The sequence below is a fragment of the Ptychodera flava genome, chromosome 13 (genome assembly GCF_041260155.1).
Source record: "Ptychodera flava strain L36383 chromosome 13, AS_Pfla_20210202, whole genome shotgun sequence".
Lineage (NCBI taxonomy): Eukaryota > Metazoa > Hemichordata > Enteropneusta > Ptychoderidae > Ptychodera > Ptychodera flava.
This window is the reverse complement of record NC_091940.1, coordinates 40,992,332-41,010,794: the sequence shown is the minus strand read 5'-3', so window position 1 is coordinate 41,010,794 and position 18,463 is coordinate 40,992,332. Positions and strand designations below refer to the sequence as shown.

The following is an 18,463-nucleotide window of genomic DNA, read 5'->3' as shown; positions in this document are numbered from 1 at the left end:
TACGCCGAACATACTGCACCTGAGTAACAGCAATGATGATTTTGTAAAAATAGTAATGACTTTGCAGAAGCATTTTGTGATTATTTTACAAATATTGGGCCAAGTCTAGCATCCAAAATCACAGAGAAGGTTGACTTTTGTTCAAGTTACCTCAAACACACTCACGACAGTTCTTTTTATTTCCATCCTATTGATGCAGCTGATGTCAGAAAAGAATTACTCTCCCTTGACTATGAAAAAAGCCCCAGGTCATGATCTTATTAATCCACTTTTGGTCAAGTATGCTGCCAAATACATTTGAGGTCCCCTTTCACACATTGTCAATCTCTTGCTTTCAACTGGAATTTTTCCCGAAAATCTCAAGATTGCCAAAATAACTTCACCAGTAAAAGATTACACTGAAGGGTAACTTGTGCATTGATTGGTTCAACAAAAATTAAAAATGTCTCTTCTGTCGGGCATCTTGGTGTAAATCTTGACCAGTCAATTTCTTGAAAGTCTCACATCACCAAAGTTGTAAGAACTATTACTCCTAAAATTGGTATTATTTCAAAACTCAGGCGTTTCATGCCAAGGTCTATACTTACCAATATTTACAATGCTTTTATTTTATCACACCTTACTTATATAGAAATCTTGGTAAATAATTATACAAGTTACCTTGAGCACATTTTTTGCCTCCAAAAGAAAATACCGTCATTCATTTGATTACTTTTTCAGATTTTTATGTTCATTCTGAGCCTTATTTCACAATCTAAATATTACATGTATGAATATATTTAAGTAGACCAAATATTACTCATGTATGTTTGTATCTGATCTAAAGTATAGTAATTTTCCCATGACATGGAACATATTTTTTACTTTCCCCTGCATGGATACTCAACACATGTCGCTCAAGATGGTAACTTTGAGTCCCACCCACAAAACTTTGAAGTACTCAACATAATTTGAAATATACACTTGCCAAACACTGGAATTCTCTACCTTCGTCACTACAGCAGTTACAATCAAGACAATTCTTTCAAATCAGATGATTTGCAGTCATATTTGTTCGCTCGATAGCGTTTTGTTTTGTTTATTATTATGTTTTCTTCATTCTTTTAAAAAAAATATTTCTCGCTGTACTGCCTACATTTTAATGTTATTCTTAGTATGGGCCGATGGCCTGAAATAAAGGTAATAATAATAATAATAATTATTATTATTATTATTAGCTGACAAGTTCTCTCTGTTCTGTTACAGTGTCATCCTTGATTTTGCTTTGTACACATTCTTTAAGTTTGGGGCCATGTACTAGACTATTTCTTATGTATAGGATAAAGCCCGAGTACGAGGGCTCTTCTGGATATAAAGTCCAACCCAACGATAAAATGTCGAGGCCGCAGGCCGAGACATTTTATTGTAGGGTTGGACTTTATATACCAGAAGAGCCCGAGTACGAGGGTTTTATCCGACTTAAAAACTATCGCCCCTAACTGATATATTTTCGTTTTCAATGTGTTTACGTCAACCGTCCCCTTTGTCAATGTAACATGTTTAGGATATGAATTAAACTTTTATTTGTGAAATAGCCTTCCAATGTAATGGAACATCCTATAAATGCTCTAGGGCACATTATATAAATGCCCTAGGGCACAGCAGATTTTGTGTTGCAGCTGGTTTCCGCTGTGTTACCAAATTTGAATATTAAAACGTACCAGATGTCTACAGAATATGACATGTTCACTTTTGATTGGACAGTACTTTACTACGGCGCTGTCATTCGTTTCTGGAATTTGGTGACCAAGGCTTTATGAGTAAATAAAACACCCTGAATTGAGCACTCTGATTGGTCAATCAACAGTAGATAGTTTTTAAGGACTATTTCCATGGTCCTCACCAGAAATACTTACAAATGCAATGTAATCATTGTTACAATGTTTGTTTACTTGTTTTTGTTAACAGTTAATGATCAGCTTGTAATCGTAAGTTTTCCTTTCTTCCTGGTGAAATAATAAAGAAATTAAGATGTGTATTGGTGACTAGTTTACTGTAAGAGGCATTACCTACAGATCTTAGCAAAGGCACTACACTGCATAGATAACTCCACAACAGAGTTGTCATGGTATTATCAAAGCTCTTTCAACAGCCTGTCCACAAAGCAACTCGATAAATGTCATCATCACGTTTCATCAGTGTAAGAATGTGTATGAACAAAAGTAATTAGCTGTAACTACTGGTATGTTCCTGCATAGACAGTCTCTACAGTCGATGGTTCCAGTCAAGGCAACATTGTCGTCCATTTCCTTGCCTAAGACAGGCTGCATTAAAGTGGCACTGTCTTTTTGTAAAATCTTTATTTTCATACCGAAGGTCTATATTTGACTTTGTACTTACTGTGGACTATTTAATTTTCCCTGGAATTTACTTTAGCTGAAAACAGATTTTCAATGTTTCACTGTTATGTAGGTCATTTCCCCCCACACTCATCATGACCTGAGTTCAATTAGTCTAGAACATTCTCAAGGTCACTGCCCTTAATGACCTCACAACCTTGAATTCAATTAGTCATGTTTGGAATGTTCTGGAAAGTTGATTAGTTGTGTAAGGGAGATAATTTTAGAATAGTAATTAGCATGTCAATAAAAGTTCTAGATTGTTCTTACATGCCTTTATAAAAGGGACGTGCACAGCTTCCAGTCAGACTTTTGGGATCGTGTCTCTTGTGTGTTACTAAACTCCAGCAGTAGTCATTCTCAAGACTTTTCAAGACCTTCACTGTCAACGCTGGATTTATACTGTGGTCTTTGTGCAGCTTCAAGCCTGCAAGCCAAAGGACTGTTCATTCATCCGACTGACTGTTACAACTCTGAGACTGGAGCTTTGCCGTCCCAGCTGAGATAAGTAGTCTGTACACTTTAAAGCTTGTATCCTATCCCTAACTTAGCAATTAGTTTTATTTTCGTAATAAATTTTGTTTAAACGTTAACTGCTGAGTTCACCCTTTTGTTCGTTTTCTCTGCACGTAACAAATTGGGGGCTCGTCCGGGAGACGAATATTTTGAGCCGTTTGACAACATTTTGCCTGCCTTTTCAAAACTACTGTATACTGTGAACTCAGCGAAATTTAATCATGGCGGAATTTAAACCAGACGAATTTATGGATGACCTTGATCAGGACACATTTAATTCCCTCAGAAAAGACAACCTCATAGCACTGGCAAATTTCCTTAAAGTAGAAGTTAAAAGATCTATGCGCAAGAGGGAAATACAGTACCGTATTGCCAAACATCTAGTTGATTTAGGCCAATTTGAGGAATCCACCCTGAAAGATTATGAGCCCAAGTCTACCTCTGAACTCAGAAAATTAGAATTAGAAATGCAGACAAATTTGGAGATCAAGAAACTAGAATTACAAATGAGAGAAAAAGAATTACAAATGGAAAAAGAGAGACAGGCAGATTTGGAGCTTAAGAAATTGGAATTAGAAAAGGAAATGAAAGAAAAAGAATTGCAAATGGAAGAAAGACAGAAAGAAAAAGAAAGGCAGGAAAGATTAGAAATGGAAGAAAGACAGAGAGAAAAAGAATTGCGATTAGAAGAACAGCGATTACAGGTAGAAATAAAACGTTTAGAGCTTGGACAGTCAGGAAAATTCTTCCCTTCGGACAAGTTTGACATCACTAAGCATTTCAGGTTAGTTCCCCCTTTCCAAGAAAAGGATGTTGACAAATATTTTCTCCATTTTGAGAAAATTGCTCAGAGTCTGAATTGGCCTAAGGAGTCCTGGTCTATGCTTTTGCAGAGTGCTTTGGTGGGTAAAGCCAGAGAAATTACATTCAGTTGTCAGTAGAGCAGGCTTCAAATTATGATTCTGTGAAGGAATTAATTCTCAAGGGTTATGAGTTGGTGCCTGAAGCGTACCGTCAGAAATTTAGGGATTGTGAGAAGGCGAAAGACCAAACTTATGTTGAATTTGCTCGAACAAAAGAACAACTGTTTGACCGTTGGTGCTCTTCTGAAAAGGTCAGTCAGAATTATGACAAATTACGACAACTTGTTTTGATTGAGGAATTTAAAAGGTGCATCCGGAGTGACATCAAGACGTTTATCAATGAACAAAAGGCAGATACATTGGAGGTTGCTGCACGTTTGGCCGATGATTATTCGTTGACCCACAAATCTTCATTTCTCAGCAAACCATCTCAGTCCTTTTCATACAGAAACAATGCAGGTAAATTTAACTCCTCCTTTTCATCCAAGAATTTTTCAAAGGAGAGTAGAAAATCAAATGACAACAGTTCACAGAGTTCAAGTAACACTCCCACATCATCAGATCCCAAGTCTCAATCTCCTTCTGACAAACAGTTTGGTACACTTTCTTGTAATTATTGTAAGAAAGACGGCCATTTAATGTCAGAGTGTTTCAAATTGAAAAAGAAAACGTGAAGGTCAAAGTGGTCAAAGTGGATCTAAGCCAACCGGCTTTATTTCTTCATCAACTCAATTAGAGTCTAATAATGTGTGCAACACATTTTCTGAGGTTAAAACCCTCTCATCCCCAATTAATGAGGTCAAGGTCAATTCTTCTCAAGATAGCATTATGGGTATTTTCGAGCCATTTATTCATAATGGTTTTATATCACTTTCTAGTGATTTCTCTTCCGCTACCCCTGTCAAAATTTTAAGAGATACCGGGGCTTCCCAGTCTCTTTTGTTGGCAGATACCCTGCCGTTTTCTGAAAAGTCATTTTCAGGTTCTAAAGTTCTTATTAAGGGGGTAGATTGTAATGACTACATTCCTGTTCCTCTCCATAATGTCTATTTGTCTTCGGACTTTGTTTCTGGACCTGTGGCTTTAGGTATTAGGCCTTTTTTGCCTTTCGAAGGGATTCACCTTCTTCTTGGAAACGACCTTGCTGGGGACAAGGTCATCACTAATCCACTTGTGACTGATAATCCTACTTTAGATCAGGATCCAGAGCCAATTGAACAAGAGATACCGATTTATTTCCTTCATGTGCCATTACTCGAGCCATGTCAAAGAAAACTTCCGAGAATCAAAATACTCTCAAAAATAATGTCACAGATGTTGACTTAAATGACACCTTTCTCAGTCAGGTGTTTGACACGGATCATTCCGTTATCCCTCGTGGATTTGAAACTTCCAGTAAAACTTCTGCTGACCAAAGTCAGACATTTTCTAGATCAAATCTCATTGCAGAACAACACAAAGACCCAGATATTTTGTCTTTGTTTGACAGGGTAGATGATGAAGGTAAAACTTCAGATAGCTCTGTTTCCTATTATACAAAGTCTGGTATTCTCATGCGTAAATGGAGACCTCCAGATGTTTTGGTTGATGACGATTGGGCTATAAAACATCAATTGTGGTTCCAAAGCCCTACCGTGCTGAAATATTGCGCCTGGCCCATGAAACTCCCTGGGCTGGTCACTTAGGAGTCAGGAAAACTTATCATAAAATTCTCAGTCACTTTTATTGGCCTAATCTCAGGCAGGATGTAGCACATTTCTGTAAAACTTGTCACACATGTCAAATGGTAGGAAAGCCAAATCAGACCATTCCAAAGGCCCCTTTACAGCCAATTCCTGCATTTCAAGAACCATTTAGTAGGATACTAATAGACTGTGTTGGGCCCCTACCAAAAACAAGATCAGGAAATGAGTACATGCTGACAATAATGTGTACATCAACTCGGTTCCCAGAAGCCATACCACTGAGAAATATAAAGACAAAGACTATAGTGAAAGCTTTAGTCAAATTTTTCACTTTATTTGGCCTCCCTAAATGTGTCCAGTCCGATCAAGGCTCCAACTTTATGTCTGGTATTTTTCAACAAGTAATGGATCAGCTAGGCATTAAACAGTACAGGTCATCCGCCTATCATCCAGAAAGTCAGGGTGCTCTTGAGCGATTTCATCAAACTTTGAAAAACATGATTAGGACCTACTGTTTTGACACAGAGAAACAGTGGGATGAAGGAATTCATTTTTTGCTCTTTGCTGTTAGAGAGTCAATTCAGGAGTCTCTTGGTTTTAGCCCATTTGAGCTTGTATTTGGACATACAGTCCGTGGCCCACTTAAGCTCGTTAAAGAGAAATTCCTATCAGACGATGATGATTGTCTGAATATTTTGCAATATGTCTCAGATTTTCGTACAAAGCTCTCTAAAGCATGTGAATTAGCCAGAGAAAATCTTGAGTCATCTCAGCAGTCAATGAAAACCAAATATGAAAAAAAACACCTCAAAACGGAAGTTTGAACCAGGTCAAAAAGTTCTTGTTCTACTTCCAATTCCTGGCAAACCACTCCATGCTCGTTACTTTGGGCCATACCTAATTGATAAGAAATTGAGTGATTTAAATTACATCATAATAACACCTGACAGGCGAAAACAAAAACAGCTATGTCACATAAATATGCTTAAGCCATATTTGGATAGGGATAATCCTACTAAAACAAAGCCTGTCAGTACAGTCAGTTCTGGCCATTATGAAGATAGTGATACTGAAACTGACTTGAGTGAAAATACTCTAAACTCAAAGCTGGGCTCGGTCAAGCTTCAGAACTCAGAAATCCTGGAGAAGCTGGAGTCTACAAAGTTGGCACACCTCCAGCCAGAACAACAACAACAGGTGAAAGAACTGCTCCATGAATATAAACACCTGTTTCAGAATGTTCCAACGAGGACAAACGTCATCTATCACGACGTTGATGTTGGGGACAGTAAGCCTGTAAAACAACATCCATACAGACTGAATCCAACAAAAGCGAAATATCTCCAGGAAGAAGTCAAATACCTGCTGGACAATGACTTTATTGAACCCAGTAAAAGTAACTGGAGTTCGCCGTGCATACTTGTTCCCAAATCAGATCACAGTTATCGTATGTGCACAGACTTTAGGAAGGTCAACACTTTAACAAAGACAGACACTTTCCCAATCCCGAGGATTGATGACTGCATCGACCGAGTGGGAAAAGCCAAGTATGTGACGAAATTTGACCTACTGAAGGGATTTTGGCAAGTCCCTCTGACGGCTCGTGCTCGTGAAATATCCGCCTTTGTTACACCAGACGGATTGTTCCAGTACAAGGTGATGCCATTCGGAATGAAGAACTCTCCGGCAACGTTCCAACGGATGATCAACGACGTCATATCCGGGCTAGACGGATGTGCAGCTTACGTTGACGACGTCGTCCTGTATAGTGACACCTGGGAGGAACACATCAAGCTCATGCGGAAGTTCTTTGAGAGACTGAGCAAAGCAATGTTGACTGTCAACCTTGCCAAATCTGAGTTTGGTTGGGCGAGGGTAACTTACCTCGGAACATACTGTAGGACAGGGTGAGGTAAAACCTGTTGATGCCAAAATCAGTGCCATTTCAAGTTTTCCCATACCAAACTGCAAACGACAACTGATGCGCTTTCTCGGTATGGCTGGTTACTACAGAAAATTCTGTCCAAATTTCTCCGCAATTACTGAGCCTTTGACTAACTTACTTAAAAAGAAAGTAAAGTTTGTTTGGTCAGAGCAATGCCAACAGGCATTGATACACTTAAAGCCATACTGCAAAGTGCCCCAGTGTTGTCTGCACCAGATTTCACTTTGCCATTCAAATTAGCTGTAGATGCTAGTGATACGGCTGCTGGTGCTGTTTTATTGCAAGAGGATAGTCATGGTGTAGATCATCCTGTTTGCTATTTTTCACGCAAATTTAACAAATCCCAGAGAAACTACTCTACAATTGAAAAAGAGTGTTTATCTTTGATATTAGCTTTACAGCATTTTGAAGTTTATGTTACTTCTTCAAATCAGCCAATAGTGGTTTATATTGATCACAACCCTCTTGTTTTTCTGCAGAAATTTAAAGGCAAAAATCAGAGATTGCTAAGATGGAGTTTAATGTTACAGGAGTTTAATCTTGACATTAGACATATCCAAGCAGAGACAATTTAATTGCAGACTGTCTCTCTCGTATTTAGAGTTTATTGTTGTTCACTTTCAAGAAGTTTTACTTTAGAGTAAGAAAAAAAAAATTGAGTACTTAAATCTTTTTCAAGATTACATTTGCAAAAGAAAGATTTTTCTTTGAAAAATTTTCTTTTTTTTTGAAGAGGGGGTGTGTTATGTAGGTCATTTCCCCCCACACTCATCATGACCTGAGTTCAATTAGTCTAGAACATTCTCAAGGTCACTGCCCTTAATGACCTCACAACCTTGAATTCAATTAGTCATGTTTGGAATGTTCTGGAAAGTTGATTAGTTGTGTAAGGGAGATAATTTTAGAATAGTAATTAGCATGTCAATAAAAGTTCTAGATTGTTCTTACATGCCTTTATAAAAGGGACGTGCACAGCTTCCAGTCAGACTTTTGGGATCGTGTCTCTTGTGTGTTACTAAACTCCAGCAGTAGTCATTCTCAAGACTTTTCAAGACCTTCACTGTCAACGCTGGATTTATACTGTGGTCTTTGTGCAGCTTCAAGCCTGCAAGCCAAAGGACTGTTCATTCATCCGACTGACTGTTACAACTCTGAGACTGGAGCTTTGCCGTCCCAGCTGAGATAAGTAGTCTGTACACTTTAAAGCTTGTATCCTATCCCTAACTTAGCAATTAGTTTTATTTTCGTAATAAATTTTGTTTAAACGTTAACTGCTGAGTTCACCCTTTTGTTCGTTTTCTCTGCACGTAACACACTACAATCTTAATCTTATTTTCACTTTGTCTAGTCTGACGACATGCAAAGTATGGAAAATTACAATCGTTTACTTGGATTTTATTTTAGCGGAAAAAAGGTTCAGCGAAGATGGCGAAAATAAATTCCAAGTGAAAATAAAGTATTCCACAATGTGTACAGATCTCATGACAGCCATAGGAAAACTAATGTCGTGTTTTCTGAAAAGTTTACATTTTGATATGTTTAAAAGATTTATAAGAGACAGTGCCACAACAGTCCCGGATTTGTTCAAGTTTTGATCAAAATACAGAAGCAATCAGCGTATACTTACATGTCTGAAGTAAAGTGATAGATGCTGCTGAAGTTTGTCTTGAAATGTGGCTGGCTCAACAGTGACCTGGTCATATGTCACATCTACAAACACAATATGAATAAAACGTGATTTGGTATAATTGATGACACCATGTAATCGGTGTTGCAGATTACAGCTTTTGAATATATTATCTTTTTCAAGGAAACAAATTTGCTCTTCTTGATTCTTTTCCTTTGTGTGGACAAGACTTCAAAAAAAGCAATGTACACTTGAATATAAAGGCATTTCATTACGGTTTTCTTGGGGGCCTTACCATTGCTTTGTGAAGCAACTGTACCCCATTAAGTTGATTAGTCGACTTTTCAGTGTGATTCTTGGTTCTTATAACTGTAATCATGGTTCTCAAATGTTAAAGTGCCATGTAATGCCTCAAAGCACAACACACTGAACATGGCAGTTTGTTAGGTAGCTATCAGGAATAATATTTCCAGCTTCATTCTACCTTCAAGGGCCATCAGTGAACAAAATCATGCATGATAAACAGAACTAATCATGTTACCAATGTTACCATAAGGACACCAAAACTCTGTTCCGTGAGTGATATCCAATCTCTATTCAGATTCATTTTCAAATGTTATTCAAAATCCTTTCAGCAGTTTAAATTTTCAGCAACATATTTCAGCAATTTATCACATTGAGGGGAAGTTCAAGTCATAATTATATCTGAACTTTCATGTAGGGGAGGGGTTTTAGATCACACACAATGGACTCAATCGGCATGTTCACACACGGTATTATTCTCTGGCCTAAAGCAGTTCTGAGGGCACGTTCTGCTGAACACAATTCAGCATTGATTGAGCACGTTTTGCTGACCACAATTCAGCATTGAGGGCATGTTTAGCTGACCACACTGCAGCACTGATGGTGTGTTTAGCTGTCCACAATTCAGCACTGAGGGTGTGTTTTGCTGACAAAAATTTAGCATTGAGGGCGTGTTTAGCTGACCACACTGCAGCACTGATAGTGTGTTTTGCTGACCACAATTCAGCATTGAGGGCATGTTTAGCTGTCCACAATTCAGCACTGAGGGTGTGTTTTGCTGACCACACTGCAGCATTGACAGTGTGTTTAGCTGTCCACAATTCAGCACTGAGGGTGTGTTTAGCTGTCCACAATTTAGCACTGAGGGTGTGTTTTGCTGACCAAAATTTAGCATTGAGGGCATGTTTAGCTGACAACCCTGCGGTACTGACAGTGTGTTTTGCTGACCAGATTTCAGCTTGCTTCAAGGTTCTAATCTATGTAATCGACTTCTAGAACACTGATATTACAGAGCTGGGCAAACACACAGACTTTGCCCCTTTAACTCTAATCATGTCAAGTTCATATGTCACCCACAGGTCAATTTGGCTAAAACCAATGAGGCATTACATGTCTCATACGATATGATACTTGTATGCTGCATCATTTGAAGGCCCCTTAAAATATCTGTACTGTAAACAGGACTTTTGCCAACTACATCTGCTGTAACATACCAAGCAAAGAAGGTGGAAACATATTTTGGGTCAATACCGCTTTTCACTAACTTGACAAGGGGGGAAGTGATAGGCTTTGCAGGACAGGTTAAATGATTATAAATAGCTTTCTTTACTGCTTTATCAAAATTATAAATGTCAGTACAAACTGGGGATGACCTGATCTCGAAAAAATGGAACAACATGTATTTTCTCATTTTTTTTCTGTGCCAGAATGACTGATTCAAGTGTCCTTGGGTTACCAAGCCCATGTAAAAATAAACCACATACTTGTAGAAATAATTTTGACAAGGAGGAAATAATAATGTACCTTACCTTGTGCCCTTGATAACTTGTAAACTGTCCACTTCTTGCTGTTTGAGTGCTTCTGGTTGTCTGTACATGAAAGGTAACACAAGATTTACTTACATGATCCCTGTACATTTACAATATTGTTTGATTATCATAAACAACAAAATCATTTGCTGTCTGATGAGTAAAACTTTGGGAATAATTGATTGGTGATATGAAGTTGCAATATACATGTATTCTTTTGTTCACTGTATAGAAGCTAAATAAGAAATTAAAAAATACCTCAATTTTGTAAGAAAACTATCTGCCATTATCCGAAGAGTATGAACATTTATTTTGATGTCACTTGTAGAAAGTCAGGAGCAATTAATGGTTTTAAAGCCACAAGTTTGCGAAAAATATGAAATTTGGCACAATTGCAAGGATGTATTGCTTCCTCATTTTTAAATTAAAAATTGCACTGTCAATTAAAGGGATGGGGTGTCCAGTCTGCAGCTGTGTGTACATGTACGGGACCTATAAAACAGGTCTGCACAATATATCCCGACATTCCTTGTGCATATTCAAAAGTTTACAATGGTGACTTTACTGAAATCGATGACCATGATGGCCAAAGCAGTTTCATATAAATAATTTTATCAGCAAAGTCTTGCAGTGATATGGAAAGCTACAAAATTGGTGAATTATCAAAACGCATCAAATGCTGAATTTGCTTCAGATTTGCTTGACATTCATAGTCAATTTCCGGGAAGAGGTAGCATTTATCAATGAAAGAGTTGCACAGCCGCAGACAGGACAACCCTTTCCCTTCCATACTGCGCAGCGGCATCGACTACATGTAACATCTTATTTCAAACTAAATACAAAAAACTACCACAATATCACAAAAAATGACATCTTCAAAGTTTTTCCTCAATACATGTATTGGTCTATCATCAAAACAATTTGTGATTCAGATACCCACAAATGCACAGTAATGGTTTGTTTACATGCCCGTGAATATGAATAATAAGATTGTCAACTAATAAGTATTTTAACTTTACAGCTCAAACGTAAATCGCAATCAATCACAAAATAAAATGGAGCACTTGTGGGTGAAGTTGAGATACTTTTTTTCTGAAAATATCTTTGAATTTACCAATTTTTTTAGTGCGTGTCACATCGTGACAGTGGGTCCGAATTGCTCAGTTCTAGGGCCCAGTTGTCATTCGCTTCAGAAATTTTTGCAAATTTTGACGGTTTTCTTTGGTTCGTTGATAATATAATGGAAATAACAGACTCCGCTCTGACCATTAACGTTTATTTATGGGCGCGGGCTCGAGGAAAGGTTAATTTTTTACTTTCCTCTCGCCCTTGCCCATAAATAAACGTTAATGGTCAGAGCGTCACCCGTTATTTCTACAATGTACATACACTTCACAATAAAACTGTGCATAATTGCTTTTGAGCTAACAATCAGGATTTTTGGAATCCTTGAATAATAACTTACAATAAAATTTACTATTTGTAATATTGCACAATGTAAACTTAAGTCTTAGCAAACAGGTTTTACAATTTGTACTTACATATGAGATGCACCTGTGCTGTGCCATATAATATAAACTATTATTATATATTTAAGCAATAAAGCACATCCAGTGACGGTATACCACGAGATTTTGACCAGTTCACGACATATATGCACCAGCGATAGTGAGTGCATATATGAAATGAACTGGTCAAAATCGAGTGGTATACCATCGTTGGGTGTGAATTATTGCTATTATATCATAACAGTATATTGAAATTCTGGCGTGGAACGTCATAAACAGATTTTTGCTCAAGCTGAGAGCTCGCGCATATGCCAGCCGTGGTATATCGCCAATATACCATGGTTCTTTTCGCGTCTCGACCAATCAGATCGCTGTATTTGCACCATCAATACCGGTATACTGGTATGATATAATAATATAATATATATATCATTAAATATAAAAAAAGCAGGTTTTACAATTTGTACTTCAATATGAAATCCAGCTGTGCTGTGCCATATAATATAAATTATTATTATATATTAATATATATATTATTAAATATAGAAAAAGGTTTTACAAAGGTTTGTACTTACATATGAGATCCAGCTGTGCTACATCATCCACTTTAATAGACTTGTTCTGTTGATGAAAAACAGTAAAATTCAGTCAAGAATAGCCATAGCATTTTTTTACAACAAGGCAATGTACCACACAATACATGTCAAGTGTCAAGGACACCAAACACCACTTAGCTGAATTCACAGCATGGTTTCTATCTCTGCTATGATCACTGGCACTTGTATTGATGGGTGTGAACACTATATTGGCAATAAAATTTGAGTTCCTGCAGTCTACAAGTAAAACTTTACCATGTATCACCAATAGTGTCAACTTTACTAAATACAGAATTTCCCCCATGACATTTTGTAAACTAAGAAGAAGTTAAGTGAATTGATCTTGATCAATTCACTGATGACAAACTGAGTCATCACATACTACATGTACGGTAAATAGAAATACTGGGTGGGAGAGGGCTTGAGCAATTCAAGTAGAGGTTTGAAAATTCCGGGATTTGAGCCTGAGTATACGGCCTGGATCTGAAAGATATTTGGTTCCTTTTATATTTTCAGATTCTGCAGAATGATAAAGAAGGTAATTCAATAAAAAGATTAATGAATAACAATTGATTATTATTATGGGGTTCACATCTAGGCCAAGGGCCGGCCAGAACTAATCCGGCAGAATGTGAGAAGATAAGCTAATCTTTTGTCCGCGTTCACATTACGTTCAACGCTGTCCTAGCCTAGATCATTTGGTAGCGTCTAGCCGACCTTTGACCTTACACAGGTCAAAATACATTCATCAGATACATTCCAGTTCCTACATAGAAAATCATGTCATCCAAAATCAACCTTCAAGGGCCTAATCAAAGGCGAAACATTAAGGTACATGAGGACATGTAACAATGAAGAAGACTTCCACAACAAAGTCAAAACATTTAATGAAAAGCTATTACTGCGAGAATATCCACAACAAGAAATATCAAACATCAATGCGGAAACAAATTACGCTACACGAAGAACATATTTAAATCACAAACAAACGCACAACAACAACACAAATAAATTGATATTTGCTACCAAATATAGTCCACACATCAAAACAAAAGACATCAAACAAGCACTCCTGAAGAACTGGGAAGAAATAGAAAAGAAAAAGACCAAACACTAAATAATTTATTCACGATGAAACCGATCATCGCTTACAAAAGAAATCCAAACATTGGCGACACACTCATAAATGCACAAGTACACAATCTTAGAGAAACGACCGAACAAAATGAAACACAACAAACTGACCCAAACATAAGTATTCTAGCCTCCTTGCTAGACGAACAAAACACTGACAATAATTAAACCACGAACAGTGAAACATAAATCTAAGGAGAGCAATCTCCAAAGAAAAGCGACTGAGGAAGAAACCACACACTGGTTTCGAAACGTAGCGTCAAAGGATCACCCTGTCATTCGACAGCCAGATTATGGCTACGTCTCGCCATGGCTTATATCTACACCAATAGCCAAACACACAAAATCAAACACAAACACAGAGAACGAAAAAATAGTGTAGGCGATGTGTGCAGCCACTTTCCCTTTATTACAAACGCTGTGAGATGATATTGTAGGCGATTCAATCCCTTGACGTGCCGTCCATCAGATTTTTCACTATATCTTCGTTCCAAATGCCTAAAAGACACTTGTGTCTAAAATGATACTGAATCGTCGAATAGGTCAAAGACTACACTGCATGTCAACTACAAAGGGCGTCAACTGGGACCTGAGTCGGACAAAACGCGTTCACATACGCTGTTTACTGCTCGGCCAGAGACCTGGGTCGGCCACAAACCACCCCTCTCGACTAGGACAGAAATTGTCCGGACAGTGGCCGGCCAGAACCGTTCACACCTGTTTTTTTGGTCGGCCACGAACCTGGCTAGGACAAGGGCCTAGTCTTTTTTGGCTAATGTGAACGGCCCTTTTGTCATTCAATGGCTCTAATGTTAATAACAATTAAACAAATTCTGTATTCATTTCACAGCATTTCAAAACTTTAACTCAGAAAAAAATTGAAAATTGTATGAATGCCATTTAAAATTTATGAGAAAAACAACAAGTAATAGACCTTGTAACAGGCGACAGAAGCTGCAACTGTTAATATTTTTTCCCATATTTCTATTCAATGTATCAACTACAGTTTCTTTTTTATCTCCTTACAGCACGCCGAAACACATAATATTCAACTAGTCAAAAATGCCTGTATATGTATATATTATTGTTGATGATTGAATTAGAGTCCAGACTGAAAGTCATTTGTAAAGGATACAGATGCATATAAGCTGTGTTGATAAGCTGAATACTACACATTTCATCATATTATGGTGTAAATCGTGAGAATGGCGTTGAAACAATGAGCTAAAAACACTGAAAAACATGACATCAAAATTGTTGAGGACAGTTGAACATTTCTGATCATATAAAGGGGTGGGATTTAAAATGTTTTTGAGGGTAGAAAGGGGGGTCTAAAACGAATTAAGATTTCAATCGCGATTCCTCCAGTACCCCCCCCCTCCTCTCCCAGCATTCGTGAATTCAGCCTAAGGCTCGAGTTCTGACATTGACTCAAAGCAGGGACCCAAGTGGCAAGAAAATTCAATATCTTTGTATATGGACACCATAGAGGTAGCAAGAGCCATGGTTTGTGATATCTTAACTCGGGCTTTATTTTGTTTCTTGAATGACGGGGACCAATTGATCAGTTATCTCTTTGACGCTGAAATGTTTTGTGAGTTCTGGACATATACATGTCTGCGTCAAGTGTATTCACATGTTTAACCTGCTATTAAACCTAAACTAAAAGACAAGAGAAAGTGACGAAGTATACATGATTGACAAGGACGACGCGTCGCAACGGCTCATTGAGTCCGGAGTACGCGATTCTCGATTGCACCAACAAAGGTAACTACATTGGAAGACAGATTTCATGGTTTAAAGGGATCAGCTTACCCTGCACTTTTCACAAATGTTGTAAACGATGTCGATCTTGGCACTTTTCTTCAAATTTACATCAACATCATCGATGTCAATAAATTTCCATTCTTGCAGAATGTTGACGAAATCATCCTTTCTGAAACGGCCGAGAACTCTTCGAAGCAGTGATATAATATCCATTGCGTAAATCATTGGGAGCCTGCGATGTTGTTTGGCACGAAATTACGGAACGGGCATAGTTTGTAATCTCTGAACAAGCACAAATACGAGTCGCAAACAGGAGATCCCGGAAGCAATGACAACTTGAGTAAAAAAATTGAAAACGGTGCAACGATGTCTACTGTCCAATAAAAGGGGAGAACACGGTCACGTGACAGTGCTCACCTGATACTCTTCCGGGTTAGAGTTCACAGGTAAACGACCTCTGTGTGCTTATGAAACGTCGTGTGTCTCTTGTCTGTGCGGTGATCGGCTGCTCGATGGTGAGTATATTCGGCTACAATGGCAAGTGTACATTCATAACCGAAATTCAGGAGCCGACAACTTTCTCTTTATGGTTGCATGTACATGACTAGATGTAAAGATAATACAGCGTGCCGCGGCCATGCCTATGTCCCCGGTGATTTTGTGCAGTATAGGGAAATATGACATCAAATCAATCATTTAAATAACCAGCCCCAAGTACATGTACACATGTCTGATAGTATACCCTCCCCGGGAGTATACCTGTCATTGCACTTGTTCAAGAAATGAGATTAAGAATAATTTCTAATAATAATATCATGCATATAGTAATAGTAATATAAATATAAATAGTAATATCATGCATATTCAGTGAAATTAACAAATAAAGGATAAGTATGGAGATTGGAGGGACTGTGATTACACAAACATATCATGCACTCTTTTTCCGTTAGAGTAGCAGAGGCCTCAAAATTGACAAACTTACAATGTTTTAAAGCAACTTTCAAAACTTATATAAATCAGGGGTCACAGTGCGAAGTTTGGCGCTTAGGAGAAACAAATATCGCAATGCTTTAATATCGACACGTGAAATTCGAAATGGCAACCATCCCTGTGTTAACATTACAGGGAACAAGAAATCAAGTAACAGATCCAATAATATCAGGTTATTCACAAAATACCAGGATTTATGTCTGAGTACATCGTTCAGCGGAGGTACAGTCGGAGACAGACAACAGTGAAGTATACAATGTACGAGGGCATAAATTTCGGTATTTTGTGAATAACATTATTATTATGCACTTTCTGTCAAATTTTACCCAAAAATTTGAAATTATAGCATTTATAGAATGCCCTGTCATACACTGCGTAGCACAATCACAGGCATGCTGGGAATGCATTCAGTGCATTTGGTGAGGATACCGGTACAGAATGAAGATTCAACCAATGTATGTGCTAGAAATTGTAGTTAAGCTGCATAAATTTCACAGGCTTTGGACGGACCATTATTCACTGCATGACTTACAATTGTTCTATGTATTCTTTTTTTAAATTCTGAAATCTTGTCTTGTTTTCCCTGTGATGATGTCAGAGATCAAATAGTGTCCAATAACACCACAAATTATCATACTCCACATCAATGTTAATTGACTCAGCATCCTCTGATACCAAAACTTACCACACAATGTAACTCCATAGGTTACAGATGTAGGTGTATAATAATCATTATGCACCTGCATATGTAACGTGGAGTTTCTTGACACAGTAAGTTTCATTCTCAGAGGATGAGGAATCCGATAACTTTGCTGTGGAATACAAAAACTTGAGGTGTCATTGGACCCTACAATCTTTGATCTCATAAACATTTATGTCAAGACAGGGAAAAACAACAGAAGATTTTACATATTTACAAAAAATGTACATCTAAACATTCAGTTTGTCATACATTGAATAATATTCATTCCAAAACCTGTGAATTTTAGTGTGATATGTAGGTCATTTCCCCCACACTCATCATGACCTGAGTTCAATTAGTCTAGAACATTCTCAAGGTCACTGCCCTTAATGACCTCACAACCTTGAATTCAATTAGTCATGTTTGGAATGTTCTGGAAAGTTGATTATTGTGTAAGGGAGATAATTTTAGAACAGTAATTAGCATGTCAATAAAAGTTCTAGATTGTTCTTATATGCCTTTTATAAAAGGGACGTGCTCAGCTTCCAGTCAGACTTTTGGGATCGTGTCTCTTGTGTGTTACTAAACTCCAGCAGTAGTCATTCTCAAGACTTTTCAAGACCTTCACTGCCAACGCTGGATTTATACTGTGGACTTTGTGCAGCTTCAAGCCTGCAAGGACTGTTCATTCATCCGACAGACTGTTACAACTCTGAGACTGGAGCTTTGCCGTCCCAGCTGAGATAAGTAATCTGTACACTTTTAAAGCTTGTACTATATCCCTGACTTAGCAATTGGTTTTATTTTTGTAATAAATTTGTTTTAAACGTTAACAGCTGAGTTCACCCTTTTGTTCGTTTTCTTGCACGTAACAAAATTGGGGGCTCGTCCGGGAGCGAACATTTTGAGCCGTTTGACAACATTTTGCCAGCCTTTTCAA

The 18,463-nt window shown here is 37.8% G+C and overlaps 1 protein-coding gene across 2 annotated transcripts in view; it reads right to left on the bottom strand.

The window, feature by feature from the left end:
- LOC139148464 (centromere protein N-A-like) overlaps positions 1–16,226 on the bottom strand; it is a 44,692-nt gene extending 28,466 nt beyond the window's left edge. The window contains exons 1-4 of one of the 2 annotated variants that reach the window (XM_070719925.1): positions 15,900–16,226; positions 12,930–12,975; positions 10,847–10,906; positions 9,015–9,097 (exon numbers count right to left, since the gene is read on the bottom strand). In XM_070719925.1, coding sequence (XP_070576026.1) covers positions 9,015–9,097; positions 10,847–10,906; positions 12,930–12,975; positions 15,900–16,076 — 366 coding nt within the window. In that variant the 5' untranslated portion in view covers positions 16,077–16,226. The remainder of the gene's footprint in view (positions 1–9,014; positions 9,098–10,846; positions 10,907–12,929; positions 12,976–15,899) is intronic. The other variant, XM_070719924.1, reaches the window with a different exon arrangement.
- Between the last annotated feature and the right edge of the window lie 2,237 nt (positions 16,227–18,463).